The 19,829-nt window shown below is 37.1% G+C and overlaps 1 protein-coding gene across 3 annotated transcripts; it reads right to left on the bottom strand.

Moving 5' to 3' along the window:
- Nucleotides 1-14,744: 14,744 nt before the first annotated feature.
- Nucleotides 14,745-17,385, bottom strand: LOC309502278 (uncharacterized protein). 3 transcript variants are annotated; one of them, XR_014207222.1, is made up of 6 exons: nucleotides 16,805-17,385; nucleotides 16,379-16,432; nucleotides 16,113-16,181; nucleotides 15,953-16,012; nucleotides 15,772-15,869; nucleotides 14,745-15,580 (listed from the first exon to the last, which is right to left on the bottom strand). XR_014207222.1 is itself a non-coding variant. In XM_082174584.1 (6 exons), exons 1-6 carry the CDS (start codon nucleotides 16,898-16,900, stop codon nucleotides 15,549-15,551), a joined length of 405 nt encoding a protein of 134 aa, XP_082030710.1. In that variant the 5' UTR covers nucleotides 16,901-17,385; the 3' UTR covers nucleotides 14,745-15,548. The 3 variants fall into 3 exon arrangements, 1 of the variants encoding a protein (XP_082030710.1); XM_082174584.1 differs by having other exon boundaries at nucleotides 16,113-16,177; XR_014207223.1 differs by lacking the exon at nucleotides 16,805-17,385 and having other exon boundaries at nucleotides 16,379-16,767.
- Between the last annotated feature and the right edge of the window lie 2,444 nt (nucleotides 17,386-19,829).

Genomic DNA, 19,829 nt, shown 5'->3' with positions numbered 1-19,829 from the left:
AAAAGAAGTCTGATGAAATGTTTTATTCACATGTTTCTTGGAATGTAATCTGGTCTCTTATCAAATGCAAACAAATTTGTGCCTTGATATTTAAACTCCTTTGAACAAGGTCTTTTTTTTTTCTCCTGTTTTGAATCACAAGATGCTCTTTGGTACAGTAAATTCTTAAATCGTATTAGGACTTAATGGATCTCGTGAAGTTCATGCCAGCTTAAGTGCATGTTTAGTTTTTGTTTTTGTTTTTTTGTTTTTTAAGGGGGGGGGGGGGGGGGGACATATACAGTAGCCCCAAAAAGTATTTGGACACTGTGTCACAGTCATTTCATGTTTAATTTCTAGTCATGGTGTTCTAGTTCATCAGTAGTTATCATGGTTTCAGTCAATTATCCTTCCTTGTGCATTTAAGTTTTCCTCAGTTTACGTTAACATTTGGTAAATGTGTAGTGTTCACTCTCACTCTCTCACAGTGTCTTAGTTGGATTAACTACATGCTAACCATGAAACACTAAGTCAAACTAAAAAGGATAGTTCACTTAAAAAATGAAGTTCTAAACCTAATTGAGTTTTTATTCTACAAATAATAATAATAAAATACAGAGTTCTTTCATGAAACGCTACATGGCGCAGGCTGATAGCCTGGCACATATCCTCAATCTGCTTGCAAGCACATCATTCTCTATAGGGCACAGCTGATTGGTTCCTGCTGTATCAGTAGCTAATGCTGCTCAGCCTTCAAATACTTGATCACTATTTGCTGCAGCAATTGCAGTGCGCTTTCAGAAACCCTCCACCTGCCCTAGCTCCACCTGTATAGATTTGCTATGGGTAATTCATGTACGCTATTTGTGCAGCAGCAGCATGTCTTACTTGCTAACAGCAGCGTGTCATGTGTGTTTTGGCAGTAGCAAGTCTCATAATAATAATAACCAACAGCAGCAGCATAGCAGATCTATTCCACTAAAGACTAAACATATCAACATTGTCATATCCATTACAATGCAAAACATTCAGAGAGTTGTCATGACAGAACTTTGGGTAATCAAACAATTTTGGTTACCACTGACTGGAAGTGGTCAACTATCCCTTTAAAAAATATCATCAGATCAGCACAAGCACAATTTTTTTTTTTTATCATTTAAATAAAACAAATAAAAAATTTGGACAAATTACAATTTAAGTAAAAAAACATACAAAAAAAAAAAAAAAAAAAAAAAAAAATATATATATATATTGTTTTGAAATGTATCATTTGATATTGTTCAAAATAAAGTATTTGGCCACTTTCTGTTTCTCAGACGTCTGTGGATCATGTTCTGAGGTAATGCGATGAACTACACCTGTGGTTACTCTGAACTTATGGAGAACTGACTTCATGCATCGCACTGAATTAGCATGGTTAGATGCAATTGCAAAGAAAATAAAGTTAGTTGAGAAATCAGTATTTCCACTTCCTCTGATGCAATGCCATTTATACGTATTTATGAGTGGCTTTTTGGGACCATATATTCAATGGAAAGTATTCTTTCGAGAAATATCTCTCTCTCCACCAAATCTTCACCCTAAATCTTGCCCTCAGTCCCTCTCCGCCTCTCTGTCGCTTTAGGGGATTGTGTTGAGGATGTTTTCCATGAGTCCTGATAACAGACCCTCTGTTTGGCTTCCAAGAATATTGTAGAGCTATTTTCTGCACCTTTCCATCTCTCACTCTTCACCTCTCTCCTTTCTAATCATACACCCCCCACCTCTTACCCCAACCCCACCCGACCCCCCTCCTTATCTTTCTCTTTCAGTTCTGGAGTGGTCCTGATCCATGGAACTTTGGACCCCTTCCAGCTCTGCTACTGAAAAGTATTTAAATGTATACGTCTGATTTGTCAGATAGTGATATTTAACACTGATAAAATATAAGATATATGAGTTGGGGATTCCCTCTCTTGCAGAAAGAAACTGATTGTGGATGATATTCAATAGGATGCAAGTGGAGTTTGGGAAGTCATCTCATCATCACAGCAACAGATGGACTAATGATGGCAAACGCCCTACACATCTGTCATCTCAAAGCTTAAGCTATTACCAGCCATCCAGCTTGTGTTTCATATGCAGAGTGGATACATTCACTGCCATCAATGCTTAACATTCACATTTTCAGATAAGCTGGTTCTATAACCTTAAATGTGAATGGTGGAAAAATCTGGGGGTGATATTTGAAGCATATTTAACATTTGTTCCTCATGTCCAGAATAATGTTTAAAAACAATTTTTCATTTGTATTTCCCTGTATTTGTTATTGCAATGCTCTACTTGCTAGCTATAGTGTCTAGTTAGTCTCTAGTCTCTTAATCAACCCTAAATAAATAGCAGTATGTGCAAAGCTGCCAGAATCCCGACAAGGACCAGGACCAGGACAAGTGAGTACATCACTCCTCTCCTGCAGTCCTAGCACTGGCTTACTGTCAGGTTCTGGTAGATTTGAAAATTCTCATGTTTACTTACAACCATAGACTGTAAAAAATATGGACAAAGCGTCTGTGACGTCACCCATAGACTTTCTGAAGAACGGGTTTGAAGCCGTTTATGGGGGGTATGGGCGGCGCCATCTTGGAAAATCTTGGGAAACCCTAACCCCGCCCACCTTCTGACGCAGCGCGCGTCACTCAGCTCGCTCTGCTACTCCGGTTATCTCTGTGTATATTTTAGGCAACGAAATATGTTATAAAACACCATACTAACTCTTTTCGTTTTCATTTAAAGAAATCTTAAACATTATAGCCACACAAATGTGGTTCAGGCAACGCGTATTGATTATATTCACTGCACATAACGTTTGCCTATTTATAACAAAACGAAATATAAAACACAAACCTGCCTCTTTTCGTTTTAAATATAATATAAAAATATTAAACATTTGAATATGGTCCAGGCAATATGTGCATTTGTATTAAACAACAGATGTTGCAGTAAACAACATTACAGATCATCTTCGTTGTATTAAAATTTAAAATGACAAAACTCAACCCAGTCTCTTTTTGTTAAATTTCAGTTTTATCAATATTAGCTATTATAAAAGTATAAGTAAAAGGTAAAGTTACAATAAGCTATACAAATAAAGCAAACAATTCAGTCAAACATAAAAAGTCATGCGCTCGATCTAGTCTAACCATACAACGGTACAAGTTAAATATAGCTTATAAAGTTATGAAACTTCCCCTCAGCCAAAACGATTGCCCACGAGACCAAAAATCGCCCGTTAGATATAGACAAGACGAATTATATCTCATGTTTAACCACTACAGAGACGCCAGAGTCAGCGGCAAACCTCAAAACGTCTAGCCGATGAAAGGCTGCTCCAGGCGGGGTACATCGCGCCGAGCGCCCGGTCATCGCTGGATCTCACAACTGGATACAATTTTCATAAATCTTTATAAATAAACCACAGATTTGAGCTTTAAACAACTACATTCTCGCCTGAAAAACTCTTAAAACTACATTTCATGATACAGAAACAGTAGTATTATATGTCAACTGTATTAAAAAATGGCGCTTCTTATGTTGTCATTCTGCCTTTCAGCTGTCAATCAAGCTGTCAATCAAAGTTAACCACGCCCTTATTGTCATACATTTTATATCTAAATACTATCTAAACTAACGAGTTAGAAAAAAATTCACTACCCTCGCCGTTGTCAGGCACTCGGAACCTATCGAAAAATCCAATAAAAGTCCATTGGACCAACCTGTAAAAACATGATTTTATGCTGTGAAAACAGACATTTTAACATGGGGGCTATGGACATTTGCTCCCTTTTGGGACCTTCCCCTAGCGGATTTTCGATGTATTGCAGTTTTTCGCACTTCCGGGTAGGCTTCATTTTTCAGATCAGAATGTTGCCCCTTGCCTACAACACTTTGCATGGTTTGGCGCCACAATATTTGTCCGATTCTGGCTTTTTAACTGTTCCTCCTACTCTTTTTTTCAGGCTAGCTTATTTGTGCTTTTTAATTGATTATTAAGTTGTTTAATTCAAGTTTATACATAGTTTCCATGACAGAGTTCAAGATAAATCATTTCATCTTATACTGGAGCTGCCAGTTTGCTATAAGTTTCAAATGATTATTACACATCATGCACAAACTAAAGCAGCAGCCCTTTCGGCACACTCATGTCCGAATTCGCTCACTTATTTCATTCACTCCCTCAAGTGAACTATATTAGTGTACTAATGTAGGGGATAGTGAATAGGGGCGATTTCGGACACAGCCTAAAACTCAGGCAAAGGGGAACTGGGAAGACCAAACTAAAACACAATGAAACCAAACATAACCATTACAGAAAAAAAAAAGAAAAAAAAAAAGGGGGGGGGGGGGGTGTTTTGATTAAAGATTAGAGGGAATGTGAATAAAAAAGATTAGATAGATAGATAGATAGATAGATAGATAGATAGATAGATAGATAGATAGATAGATAGATAGATAGATAGATAGATAGATAGATAAATGTTTGTGTAAATGATTTCAAGGAAGATGTCATTTGAGGAGAGGCTCTGTAAGGTAACCAGATCACACTGAACTTTTTGTAAGGGCAGGAAATTTAAGTCAGATGGTTGTCATTAATTCAGCATTCTTCTCTGGGTTGTTTCATAGACTCAGTGGGAAAAGTGAGTCCTGTGTTTCTCTGATCTAATTTACTTTTCTTTTACCCTTTCTTTTTCTTCCCATGCTAAAACTTTCGAAGAAGGAAGCCATGTTTGACCCCAATCAAGTTTTCTCTTGAAGGAACAATGGTATATATTTATCAAAAACACTACCTTGTACTTGTAGTTATGCAGAGCTGAGACTTTGCAGGGTGCATTTTAAAAGTAGTTTTGCCCTGGATAAATTGGTTAAAATCAGGTAGAAATCTGTTTGTTAACAATTGCAGGCTGCCACTTTTTTTTTAAACTGTATTTTTACATTTCATATTACAAAGAGTGTATTGTCTTTGAAATTATAAGTGCAGATGGTAAGCTTAAATGGAATCCATACTGGTTTGTTGTTTCTCCTCCTAATCATATCATCTTTCCGACCTCATCAATAAATATAGCATACCCGAGCCACTGAATCAACAAGCCATGCCCTAATGACGTCTCTTTCCATTAGGCAAACCCCTCTACATTTCATTCCTTACAAACACATATTTCATATAAACCTCCTCTGCATAACAAGAGATCAACAACCCTTTCCAATGAGTCTCCTTCAGACCGGGCCTCACTCAATCTCCCAATCTTGCCTCCAGTACTGATGAGTCTATTCATAGAGGCAGGGTTAAGAAAGGCTTACCAGCCTAATGGTAACATTACAAAAGACTGCTCCCCTCCTCAGTGTACCAGCACAAACAGACTCAACAAAGCAAAATCTTAGCATTAGATAGTTACACCTACACACAATTTCCCATAAAACTGTTGCTCATTGGAACCTCAAACCAACCAGGTGCGTTTCCCGAACAACGACGTAACTCGCTGCTTAACTACCATAGTACGATGCATCGTTGAAGAAATCAACTAGCTAGTCACGACTGTTTCCCGAAACCGTATTGTCGCAAAGTGGTCGTTCAACCACGTTGGTTTATGGCGTCACGCATGTGGTGAAGTAATGACTTCTTTTAATGAATCTGTTTGAGATCGAATTAACGCTAGATATTTTGCTATAAATTACAGACATGGTATCTGAGGACTATTTCTCATTTTTCTCAGTTATTTAGCTTTATTTCCAGATTCAATCATAGACTCGTTCTTAGTAGAGCACATTCGAACATGCGCACTCTTCAAAAATTGTGCTTTAAAGGACAATTCCGGTGAAAAATGAACCTAGGGGTAATTAACACATGGTTACCGAGTCGATCGTTCCCTGGGATGCGTTTTCTTGAAAATCGAATGTAAAGAGTTTTATCTTAAAAAACAGATTATCTTATAACGCTAGTATATGGGGCACAGAGTAAGTAAAAGTAAATCGCTAGTTAATACCACTAACAAGGCTCAAAATAGCCTCACACTAACACGGTAGCATAATGCAGCCCGTTCTCTTCCCAAGGCGTCATATACTGACGCTTTTAACATTTCGTCTACATCGAACGCACATGGCACCCTTTAGCGTCAATATGAGACGCAGATAGATATGGGCCAGAAGGCGCCTCCTAGCGGTCTAACCCTAACCCTACCCCAGACCTAAACCTACCCATAACCGAACAAAGCTCTGTGCGTGTCATATTGACGCTAAAGGGTGCCATGTGCGTTCGATGTAGACGAAATGTCAAAAGCGTCAGTATATGACGCCCTAGGATGAGAATGCGTTGCATAATGAGGGTCCCTACATGCAAACCGAAGCATTGAGAACTTTGTAAGTGTACAGACAGTTTAATAAGAAGATACTTTATAAAGACAGTACATTACGCGTTTACAGAGAGGATCCATCTTGGAAAACGGTCTCGACTAATCGAGTCACGGACGCCGTGCTAAGTGAGCTGGTCGATTGGAATTTGAATTACGTTTGTGAAATCTAACGTAGCACGGCGTTCGTGACTCGATTAGTCGAGACTGTTTTCCAAGATGGATCCTCTCTGTTAGTGTGAGGCTATTTTGAGCCTTGTTAGTGGTATTAACTAGCGATTTACTTTTACCTACTCTGTGCCCCATATATTAGCGTTATAAGATAATCTGTTTTTTAAGATAAAACTCTTTACATTCGATTTTCATGAAAACGCATCCCAGGGAACGATCGACTCGGTAACCATGTGTTAATTAACCCTAGGTTCATTTTTCACCGGAATTGTCCTTTAAATCTCTTGACAAACTAAAAGACGTAAATGATATTTGTATGTATTCTAAACAAAAGACACAGGTTGTACTGAATGTCAGCTTGCTTATTTTGCTCAAGATAAGGATTTATTAAGTCCAAATGTCATGCAAACTAGAAACTACGCTTCTAACCACAGGTTGAGAGTTGTCGTTTCAACTACACAACTTTGCGATGCTGTTTGCGAATGTTCGTTAGAACTATGGTTTCGGGGAACACTGACTCGTTGAACTATGCTGATAACGACTGAACTTGCGAACAAAGTTGGCTAACGATGCTTTTGGGAAACGCACCCCTGATAACGACGGAACTTGCGAACATAGTTGGCTAACGATGCTTTTGGGAAACGCACCCCTGGCTTGTATTGAGGCATATCCTCTGTCAAAAATATATATAGAATGTAAATACAAATTCAGCAACATTGTGCCATGTGCAAAGATGACAGGACTACTGTCAGGGCTTGAAGAAACAAACATTTTTACAAAAAGTGGTGGTACAATGGAACATTGTGGAATGAATCAGTTGAGTGAATGATTCAATGACTCACCCAAAGGCAGTCACTTGTTTTGTTTCTGAATGAATCAGTGTTTTTCAGGAATCAGTTGAGTAAATGACTCAATGTAAATGACTCTACAGCACTATTTTGTGAGGGCTATATTTATTTATTTGTTTTGTGTGTTTGTGTGATGTCAAAGATCTAGATGCCTCTAGAGATATCATCATACAATAAATGATCATGAATATAGTCATCAGCTGATTTTGGTCATATAACGAAGATGTATAATCATGATATATACTTTTACTTCCTCAGATAAACAATGTATTTAAAGGAACTCGCCGACTTTTTGGGACTTTAGCTTATTCACCGTATCCCCCAGAGTTAGATAAGTCCATACATACCCTTTTCATCTCCGTGCGTGCCGTAACTCTGTCTGACGCACACACCGCTAGCCTAGCTTAGCACAAATACTGGAGGTAAATGGCTCCAGCTAGCATACTGCTCCCAATAAGTGACAAAATAACGCCAACATTTTCCTATTTATGTGTTGTTATTTGTATAGTCACAGCGTGTACAAATAACAAGGTCACATGAAACACAGCCATCGTATAACCATATACATACTGGGTATACATTCATAACTATATACATCTTAGAAGGCGAAGCACTGCTACTTCTGCGGAGTGATTTGCTCCAACTCTAAGCGAATTCTCTGCTCCTCACCACGGGGCTTCTCAGGTGCTGTGAGCAAATCACACCGCCCAAGTAGCAGTGCTTCGCCTTCTGAGAATATAGTTCCCAGTATGTAGCGGTTAGAAGATGGCTGTGTCTCATGTGATCTTGTTATTTGTACACGCTGTGACTATACAAATCACAACATGTAAATAGGAAAATGTTGACATTATTTTGTCACTTATTGGGAGCAGTATGCTAGCTGGAGCCGTTTACCTCCAGTCTTTGTGCTAAGCTAGGCTAGCGGTGTGTGCGTCAGACAGAGTTACGGCACACACAGAGATGAGAAGGATATGTATGGACTTATCTAACTCTGGGGGATTCGGTGAATAAGCTAAAGTCCCAAAAAATCAGCATGTTCCTTTAATGTTAATAAAAGACACTATGAAATCAACACCATTCATGAATTATGTCAGATTTGACAAATTAGGAGATTGTGACTGTACGAACACAGACAAACACATTGTCTGATATAAAACAAAATTTTGGTTTGGTTTTACAAAACACATTTCCATTTTCCAAAAGTAATGAGGAACTTAAGACTGTGTCTTACCCAATAAAATGGCTTGCTAAATGTGATTTTCTTTCCTGTGTGGGCTTCCTGTTGAAAAAGGAATTCAGGGATGAGGATGAGTAAAATATTGTCAATTCAGAGCTCATTTACATGTACAGGTTGTTTTAAATATTTTTTTTTTTTTTTACTTAAGTATGACAATTGGGTACTTTATAATACTTAAGTTTTTAGTTGTTGTAGTTATTGTTAGTACACTGTACAAAATAATAGAGTCTGCTGTCCTGACCTCGTTGTTCAGTGCATGCATTATTCTGAAATTTTATTTGTTGAGGTGCTGTTCTTTATCAGCCTAATGTAATAAACTGTACTATGAACTGTAAAATGATCAGCATCACTAAAGTATGACTACCGGTATATTTTATTTTACCTCTGTAATTGAATTCATTAAATTTGCATATAGCTGTTAATACTGCAGACATTGTAGCTCTGATCTTAGTGGGTTTTTTAAAAGGTCAGTGAATTTTATAAGTTTGTAAAATGCAGTTCACTTTGCGTGACCATGCAGAAGCTCATGTTTCTTCACTTGGACGAAAGTAAAATCTGGATTCCCTAGGCCATGCATTGTGCCTCTAAAGCCCTGTGGATATTTGCTGCATGTTTGTGCTGCCTGGTATCCTAGCAGAGATGGTTATTTTAGGGAGTAGGCTATAGGAGAAACTGCTTTCACTCCAGGCTCTTCTCCAGGGTTCCATAGTTCACTTCATCCATGGAAATGTCCAGGATGTTTTTGTGTCAAATGAACAATGACCTTGAGATTATTTTAAGATTTAATCATAAGAGTTATAGCCATAAGTTAGCAACAAATGGCCAGTTATGATGCTGTCTTAGAAGGCAGCATATCTAGGCAGGAGACGTTTTTGGAACAAAGCTGTCTTCTTTCCAGCAGTCTCACCGGAGTGATTTGATCTTCTTTATTAATAGTGCAGGGGGGTTAGTCTGTCTCTCTAGTGTTTATCTAGCAAATCTAGCACTGCTGAGGTGCAGACAGCTGGGGCCGAGCATTTAAACACAAAGGGGTCTGGACCATGGACACGGATCCCCGAGAAATCCTCCACTATGATTAGTGACTGAGGGGAAAAGGCCAACTGCTCCACATATCAAAAGGCTTCATTGCTCTGCCGTTCCTGACAAACTCACCCATGCACCGGCTCTATCATTAAAACTAGCGGCTGCTGGACGGCATTCAGAAATGCTGACTTTGTGGAAAAAGCATTTTATAATTACTCATAGTGTGCTGATGCAGTGATTTTTTAAATGATTTACTCTGGTACTATAATGACATTTTAGGACTTTATTGGAACTCTGTTATTATTATCATTACATTTTACATTTTAAATTTATTTAATAAAACCATTAGAGACAACTGTGAATATAAATGAAGCTGTCCTTTACAAAATACTTGCTGATACAACACTGATTTGTACTTTATTGGTACTCTATTATTTATTATTATTATTATTATTATTATTTAATTTAGAACTGTACCACTGTTAGAATTTCAGCATACCATTTTACATGTTTTGAATTACTTTAAGCTCTAATTCTGGAGAAGTATTTAGGCAGAGATAATTACCCTTTGTCATCATCTTGACTTGATGTTTTCTAAATGCACCATCCATCATATCATCATCAGCAGCACCAACGTCATCATCATAATTCCTGTTACAATATGAAACCACTGCCTTTACACACGACCCACAGGGAGTATCAGTAATGTACTAGTATCTAACTGTACCACTGCAGAGTCCAGACATACTTTGACAAACCTTGATGGAATAATGATGCTATTTTTATTTGCATCATTTTCATTATAACGCTGGTTCTCAATGACGATGGAGGCAACGGGTATACAAAAATAACAAGATTTATTTCAACAACAACAGTAATCCAGAATGCAAAACAGTACATGTGACACAAACAGCGTGCACAAACAATAACCGACACTGAACATGACACGAGGGGAACTTAAATACAGAGAAGAACAATGAAGACAACAGCTGAAGACGATGAGTGAAGACGATGATGATTGCTGGCAGGTGCGGGTAATGATGGATTGAGTGCAGGTGTGAGCCGGAGAGGATGATGGGAAATGTAGTGCTGACGGAACTAAGAGAGTGACGATGACAGTGAATCGTGACAATGTGACAAAAAAGAAGTTTAATAATAGCAAATATACAAATAACGCATTGTGTGTGCTTGTTTGAAAAAGCTTCACAGCATGTTTGGACTTTCAGATATACACTCTAATTGTATAGACTGACTGAGTAACCGATCTCATACCTCAAACCAATCTCATTAGTCGAATGATTGCAGATGGTGATTACCATATTTTTCAGCATCTGCTCTCACTATTTTAATTAATGTATTCAATGAATACTTAATAAACACTTTTCTATTTTATGGAAGAGCAAGGCAGAAAGATTATATGGGCTATTCAGTTCGTTTGTCTGATAACACTTTACAATAACGTCTTATTTGTTAACATTAGTTAATAAAATCAGCTATTTGTTAGAAGTTCCAAGGTAATCAAGGCACTATGTAATAACACAATTGTGTTTAATATGTGGAAGGCCTGATCTTCTATACATAGGATTGAGGGCAGGGCTGGCATGTCTTCCCTATGGACCCCCATTTACAATAATCCAGAGTTTACGTCTAGCCTTTCAGATTCCGGTTTTGGTTTGGCACACTCATGTGTTATGTAGACTAAGTGATTTGTTTAATGAAGGTTCCCTATTATCTTTTGAAGACTTGGTTATAAGATACAAGCTGCCCAGACTCACGTTTTTCAGATTTCTCCAAAGCAGGGATTATATTTTTTAAAAGTACTGTCCTTGTCACTAACCCCTCCATGTTGGCTATTGAGAAGATTATCCTAAATCGCCCGCTGAGTAAGCAAATCTCTTAATTTTTTAACGCCCTTTGCGTATGAAGTGGCGAACATGCAAGGACTTAGAATTGACCTACGATTGACTGTAACAGAGGAGGATTTGGAGCGGGTCTGGAGTCAGGCGAATAAGATCTCTATTTGCAACAGGGCCAGAGCTGTTCAGTTCAGGATTATGCATAGAATGCACATCACACCGCTCCTTAGAAGTCAATTTGACCCAAGCAATTCTTCACTTTGTCTTAAATGTAAGGTGGAAGTGGGAGTATATATTCATTGCATTTGGGACTGTTCTGTAATTAGGACTTACTTGTCAAAAGTTGTTGAATATTTAAGTCAAATGTTTGGATTAGAGTTACAGTTGGACCCCTTGATCAGGTGTGGCTCATTAACTACAAGGCAAGCAGAAAGAGGGAGAGGGACAGAGCACATACAAAACTAACAATACTCAACACAGAGTTAAATACATATCAAAAACACTTAATACAAACGTAACACGTATATATTTTTATAATCAATCATAACAGTGTAATTTTAATGACCTCATCTGTCGACATGTTTGTAGATGAATTGCAGTGCAAACATCCACATCTCTATGATCAGATGCTTTCTGAACTGCTGATTTCTTACCGCTATGATTTTTTGCTTGTTTGTTTGTTTGTTTGTTTTTGAGAGAAAAAAATCGCACAGCACATATTTTATTTACATAGACTACTCATCTAAAAAAAGCTCTCAGCAGCGTGGATGGCTTTGGGACATTTGTCAACAGTATCGCTGCAAAGGTATTTCCAAGTTCTTTTTACTTTTAAGCAAAGAACGAAAAATAACTTTTCCATGAATATATCAGGGCTTTGAATCAGTCTCTTGTATGTTACGTGTGCCCCTTTTTACAAGATGTAATATAAGTTTCAGTTGTCCCCAGAATGTGTCTGTGAAGATTCAGCTCAAAATACCCCACAGATCATTTATTATACCATGTTGTAAATGGCAATTTTTGAGTGGAAGCAAAAACATGCTGGGGTTTTTTTTTGCGTGTAAATGCAAATGAGCTGCTGCTCCCCATCCCGCTTTCCAGAAGAGGGCTGTGCCTTTGCAGCTCGTGCCTCAGATACTCTGCCAAAAACTAAAACATCTGTTTGGTTTTGATTATTATCTCTATCTTGATTATCATCTCTATCGCGGTCACGCTAACGTGACATTGGGGTTTTTCATCTGCATGTGTTTTAAAGCCATTTCATTCTTAACTTCTGATATATGGTTTTCTGAGCGCACACATCCGAAGCACACACACAGAATGCTGGATGTCAGACGGCGTGTCCTGTGAGTATTAAGCCAAGTTCTCTTTCACGTCTTATTGCGCTTAAACTTGTGTCAAAAACACACAAAGTTCACATAAACAACAGTTCACAGTCGGTTATGTCTGTGAACATAAACTAAAGAAATCACATGTGTATATTAGATGTGTGTATTAAATTGAAAGCAGCACAATATACAGTACCTACTGCTATATATGTGTTAATATGAATCAAACAACAAAAGAATAAAAAACAGAAAATCACTCACTGTTCTTGATTGAATAACTTTTAGCTTTAATAAGAATACATGTTTTACCTGGTGCTGTTAAATGCTCTGGCGAAGTGATAAACATGGTGGACTCTGTACAGCTCACTCAGGAGGAGGTCTATGCTAATTGGGGAGAGTCCGTCAGGAGTTGTGGGCGGGGCCTGTGCAATGTGACATCATGATATCTAGAATCTGCAAACAGCTTGTTCTGAGACACTGCTTATAATTTATGGGGATTAAAAAAAGAGTAGGTGGATTTTTACCATTATAGTGTGGTTGTGTAAACACACTGCCGATACACATTTATGTTCAAATGTAAAAGTGAATTCTGCATAATTGGTCCCCTTTAACGGCCACCAGTTTCGCGAATAAGGGTTTCTGAAATCTACATACAGACCATTTAACATAATACTGAATGTTACATGCTGTTTTGGAAGCCTTTTATAGTCACATCCACTCAAATTGATTTAGCATTTTTACGGTTAATCTCATATTCCTCTATTTTATAGTACTTCACAAGTAATTGTGCAATTAACTTATGTCATATTTTTCTGCACAGATACATTAATGATACTACTTTAATGATGTATCCGCTGGCTTGAAACAATAGTTCACTTTTTTAGTTTTATCTCATAGTCTTAACAAAGGAACTGCCATGGAGACTGGAATTCAGTTCTGTGTCTGGGCTTTGTTGAACAACCCCATTCAACTCTCCCAGGGTGCAAAGAGTCCCCATTTTTTCTATTCTCCCTTTCCCCATAAATGCAGCACTCTTCCATGAGAAAGCAGAAAGAAACAGGTGGATCCCAGCAGGAGAGAAAACAGTTTCTTCACTGCTAGGTTGAGCAAGTCTCTTAAGAAATATGTGACACCATATCCTGCCAGTTCTTACCGACAACAATGTGGAAAAAAAAATCAGGTACATGAATCATGAGTGGTGTGCTGGTGATTAAAGGATAACAATGGCGCTCTTTCTTTATGAATCCTTGTGATTCTCTTTTACCATTTTTAGAGAACAATTTAAGGCATTCAAAGAGGAATATTTATGCAGTAGCTGATTTTGAAATTATATTAAAGTTCACAAGAATAGACGTTGGCTCAGGTTCATCCGGAACGAAACTTTGGGATGGTGAATTACAGGCCAGACAATCAGCTCAAAAGAACAGTAAAGAGTATAACTGACCAAAAGAAGACCAAAATACTAGACAACAACTCTGACATCTCAAAATTATTTTCTTATAGTTAATTATCAGAATGTGCCACAGTCAATATCATTACTGTTCATGTTCGAGGGGCTGGAAAAGGAAAGTAGCTTATACCTAAACTGTTTCTTATCAATAATTTGATAACAAGATAACAAGAAGCATGTGAGTTCATGAATTAAAAACACTGGTATACACTGTTAGACTTTTCAAGGGTTTTTTACAGTAACTTACTGGCAACACTGTTGCCAGTAAGTTACTGTAATTAAGAGTTACAGTACCAAACCATATTTCAGTTTTGTGTAATACAGTGCATTACTGTAAAAACTAAGCTAATCAGTACACTACTGTAATTATTTTTATTTGTACTAAATATAAATTAGATTTGATAATTTTGATATATGATTAATTTTATTTTTATCCTACATAAGTACTACTTTCATACAAATCAATTAGACAAAGTTATCACAAAATACCATTTTTTTATTTAAAACATTTCATATATATCACAAAATAAACATGCCAATGCTGGAAATGATGTGTGAAATTTTTACACATTAATGGGTGAGTTTAGGGATAATGTTTTTTGTGTTAATTTTAACTCATTCATTGTGTTAATGATTTTAACAAAGTAAATATGTCAGAGAGGTTAACACAAAGATGTGTAAACGTGTTAAATTAACACATTATGTGCTGTCCTTCACTGCAAACATTTTTGAAAACATACATAAAACCATAAACAAAACATTAGCATTTGACTAAATGAATGTAGTCATTGGTTGTTTAGCTTATACAAGTATTATAATGAAATATCAACCATTACATTCATAAAACTGCAGAATATAAATACATTTTTAAGCATTCAAAAAGGAAATGTCCAACACAGGACAAAACACAGTTCTTTTCACAATACATGACACATAACCCCACCTTCAAAATAATTTCACTTATTTCCAAAAATGTGTTGGATTCATGTACACTGGAGGCCAAAATAAGTATTTAAGTGTCTTAATGTTTTTGAAAGAAGTCTCTTTGATGCTCAAGAAACATTTCTTATTATTATCAATGTCTGACTGTCTACTCCATCTTTTCTACAGCATAGGAGTAAAAGTCATCATCAAAATAATCTTTAAAAAGCCAACACAATGTTTTTGTCCACCTTTGTGAATAAATGAACTTCTCCAAAGATTGGTTCCTGTTCAGAACTTGATTGACAACATCAGAGTGTTCCCTGGTCTGCATGCGTGCCCACAAACACAAATGTACTCAGTCCTTCAGAGGAGATCCCGGTTCCAACACTATATGAGAGAGAGAGAGAGAAAGAGAGAGAGAGTATTAGTGTCACATTATTTTTAACCTCCTTTTTTTGTTAATTTTTATTATTATTTTCACAAAAACTTAAGAATATATATTTGTAAACAGCTTTTGTCAATAAATAGCATACAAAAGAACTAAATAAAATTATGCCAGATTAAATTTTAATACTTACAAATCCTAAATTCTGTCCAAAAATGCTGAGATCCATAGAAAGAACGACTGAAATCGATGATTTTAGCCCATTTCAGCTTGTCTGCAGTGAAGGAGTACCTGTTTGAGACAAATACACAGTAAGATACATGCAAGAAATCACAGTGTGATGATCGTTCTCCTTCCTACAGTAGTTAACCCACCTGTGTGCTGATGTTAGGACCTTCCTAGTCAGGTGGGACTGCAATGGTAGAGTCTTCTGGCTAATAAAATATCAAAATAATGCAAAAATATAAACTTAAGTTGTTTAGAATGCTAGATTTTGTATTAATGAATTAGTGAGAGTTTTACTGCAGTGCTTACCTGGATACATTTAATCTGGTGAGACTGAACAAAGACAATGGTCCATCTTCTGATTGGTTCATTTGCTGTCTAATAAAGTTAGACATAAGGCAAAGGTCACTTATTTGATATAAAGTTAGCCAATTTTATAGAGATTTTATAAGATATTGTAAGATATTGTAAGCTACTTAGTCTGCACCAGTGGCTCAAAAGCAATTTTCACATAGCGTATTGCTAATCATTTCAGCAAATTTATCTCAAAATATATCACAAATGGGCTGGCCTACCTCTGGAATCTTGCTGGAAGTCACTGGCGCGAATTGGCGCTTTGTTGCAGTTGCCTTTAAACACAAAAATGGAAGTAAATATTAAATTCCATTAAAAAAAAAAGTATAATATGGTATAGTTTGCAAACTAATGCTAAAACTATAAAGGTTCTCATCAGTAGGCCAACATTAGGCTATAAACAGAATTTCACATTAGTTTATTCACATTTATTGTTAATGTAAACGCGTTGCTCGTTGGCATATTTTAACTCGACAATTCAATAATCTAACAAAGTGTGTAAAATGAAACGTTAGCTCAGTTTACCATGGTAAAGTTCGTTACCGCCATGCTGACGACGAGTAACGTTAGGCTAACGTTAACGTTATAACATAGGTTAAACTGGGCACAATCCTGACAACACACACAGAATGTTTTGTTTTTTTTACCTTGCTTGCTGATCTCTCTCTCTCTCGGTGAAGTGAATTCCGTCTCTTCCCCGGGCCAGACACGAACGTCGCAATCCAACAAAAGACAGACCCCATTACCTACACTGGATGCTCTGACGCGACACGACAAATCCCAGACAGTCAGTGTAGTGCATAGACTGTAAAAAATAGGTGTAGTGATGCGCCGCGGCCGTTATATTTCTGACGTAGTCCGATACGAGTCCAAGCGCTCGCGCTATTTCTGACAAGGGATAAACAGGTATGCATTTAAAGGTCCGGTCGCTTCAATGTGTCCAATATAGACAGCCTCTGGCTATTATAGCGTTGTAGACACGCGGTGTAAGGCAAAAATTTGGAAATAAAAAGCACGATGGAATGGTGCCAGCCAGAGAGGCAGTTACGTCAAATACAGTAGTATACAGCAAATTTAAAAAATACAGTAAGTCTCTGTATGTGGTGTTAGACGTCACAGAAAATTCCCATGATGCAATGGGAATCACAGTTATTTACTGTAAAGAGAAATAGCAGTATAATACTGGGGGATTTAAAGTAAATAACTGTAGAAATTACAGAAAAGTCTAACAGTGTACCAGAATTACATTTTTGGCTTTTGATTCTTCATTATAATGTTCTAAAACACACAATTTGATTATATGTCTTTGTCCAAACTGGATAGGAACACGGTCTTTATCAACTGTTACAGTCAAGGCTAGTTTTGTTGTGGTTAGGGCCGGATTAACAATTTCCTGTGCCCTGGGCAACAAGACTCAAGGCCCCCCGTAGTTAGGGGGGTTCGGGGGCATGCTCCCCCGAGAAAATTTGGATTTCTCTGACCTAGCCTCATAGCATAATTGCCTAAGTCATTTTTTGGCCAAATTGTGATCTGCCTAACTTTACTGTCCTACCAATGCTGCATCATCCTGTCTTTCTGCCTATGTCCTTAGCCAATCACAATACTTATTAGAATCCAAAAACACTATCTGCCTAAGTCATCTCTTTGACTTAGGCAGTTTTGATACAAACAAAATGGCAGAAAACATGGGAAGACAGATGTCCAGAAGTGATGTATTAGATCTTCTGTTTGATTCGTTTTCATCTGGTAAGAGTTCATATTTCTTCAATTTTCTAGACACTAAATGTAATTACAGTCAATCAAAGGGATTATAAAGGGATTATAAACTGTGTATTTAAACTTGAATTTTTTTTGCTACAAGATATGATGAAGTAGCTAGCCAACACTAGCAAAATATTACCTCATTTCTGGTCAGAACAAATCTTTACAGTTAAGAAACATCACCATAAAAAGACATTTAAGCAATTTTAGGCAAGTGAAGTAATTTTTCAAGCATTTTCTTTTTTTTTAAGTGCAAATAAAAGTAAAAATAGTAAAATAAAAAAGTAAAATAGTTTTTTTAATATAAATTAGACATTTTGACTGGACATAAGAAGTATTTGGTAAGATTTAGATTTTTTTTGCAGTGAACCTATGAATTTAACATGATTTACTGAGTTAAAATACTCAACAGCACTCCATTTTCTGCTTTATTGTCAGGAAATAAAGTTGATACCCATGTAGTGGAGTTAGAGAATTTAGATGAGAGCAGACCTGAGAAAGAAGGTAATGACGTAGACATGGGGCAACAGATAGAAGAGGAAACAGCCAGTAAAGCCTCCAGAGCTGAATCAGATCCTGATTTATCGTCAAATAGTGAAATCGATGACACTGTCTTGGATGAGGACTATAGACCTGAGAAAGATGACAGCCCAGATAATGGTAGTGATACAGACACAGCTCAAGGAGCTGTCAGTGAAGGAGATGCAGGAGATGTACTTGAAACTTCTGCTGTTCAACGTCATAGGCGCCCAAGGCCAGATATGTGGAAGCGAGAGCTGATAAAGGAGAAGCGTCTTAAGGGGGAGAATTACAAGAAGTACTCTCCAGTACTTGGCTGATGGTCGAATCCGGTACAAGTTGGATTTTGAGTCTGAATGGGAGGACCTGCCTCAGCGAATCAACATCCCCAAAGAACCATTCCACTGGGTCCCACTCTTTCCTGCCCAACTGCCAATTACTCTCAGGAAATTCAATGACTTGCAGGCAATGAAACCAGTACTACCAAGAGTGGCCCACCAGTACTATGACAACCTCCCTCATCAATAGACAGTGTGAAAATGCGTGTGCACAACACCTGAGTGGAACTTGGTGGGAAAGGAAAACAGTGGTTAAGGTTAAACATTAAGAAACAACTTGGTTAGGGTTGACAAGTTACACATTTTGGTTTTATTTAGGAGAATAAAAAAACTTTGGTTATGTTATGTTTGCACAGCACCTAAGTGGAACTTCGATTAAGGGTGGAAAAGGAAAACAGTGGTTAAGGTTAGACATTAATAAGAAACAACTTGGTTAGGGTTCACAAGTTACACATCTTGGTTATATTTAGGAGAGTAAAACAACTTTTGTTATGTTATGTTTGCATTTTTTATGTAAGAGAAAAAATGCCTAAGTCATGGCATATTCTGCCTAAGTCACTTTTATTGGTTAGGAAATTGATGATGGATCTTTTTCTTTTTGCATACTTGTTCACACATCTGGTTGAATGTACTGTTAAAATATCAATAAAAAATAACAATGTGATTTCTAAAAAATGTGTTTTTTTCTTGTTTACCAAAAACATTGAAATATGACTTAGGCAATTATGCTATGAGGCTAACGATATGTGCAATTTAGGACTTTTGAAGGCCAAAACATTATAAGAAATAGGCTAGCTTTAAAACCTTGTCATTAGATTATTTGTCAATACCTGCTCTCTCCTCATCTTCATATTTCTTATTCTCTCAGTCTTCTTATCCTGGCCTATTTCTACCTCTCCTAAAGCTGAACTTTGATTGATAGTCTTTTCATTTTCGTCTGTGTCAGTGACGAAAATAAACATAGGCTCAACTGATATATAGCCTACGTTTTATGAATCATTTTCTTAGACATGTTAATTTACTCAAGGCTACCAGGAAAGCAGTAGCCTAAGTC

This window comes from Leuciscus leuciscus (assembly GCF_965113295.1).
Source record: "Leuciscus leuciscus genome assembly, chromosome: 7".
NCBI lineage: Eukaryota > Metazoa > Chordata > Actinopteri > Cypriniformes > Leuciscidae > Leuciscus > Leuciscus leuciscus.
The sequence above is the reverse complement of the archived record's forward strand: the minus strand, read 5'-3'. Positions and strand labels throughout refer to the sequence as shown.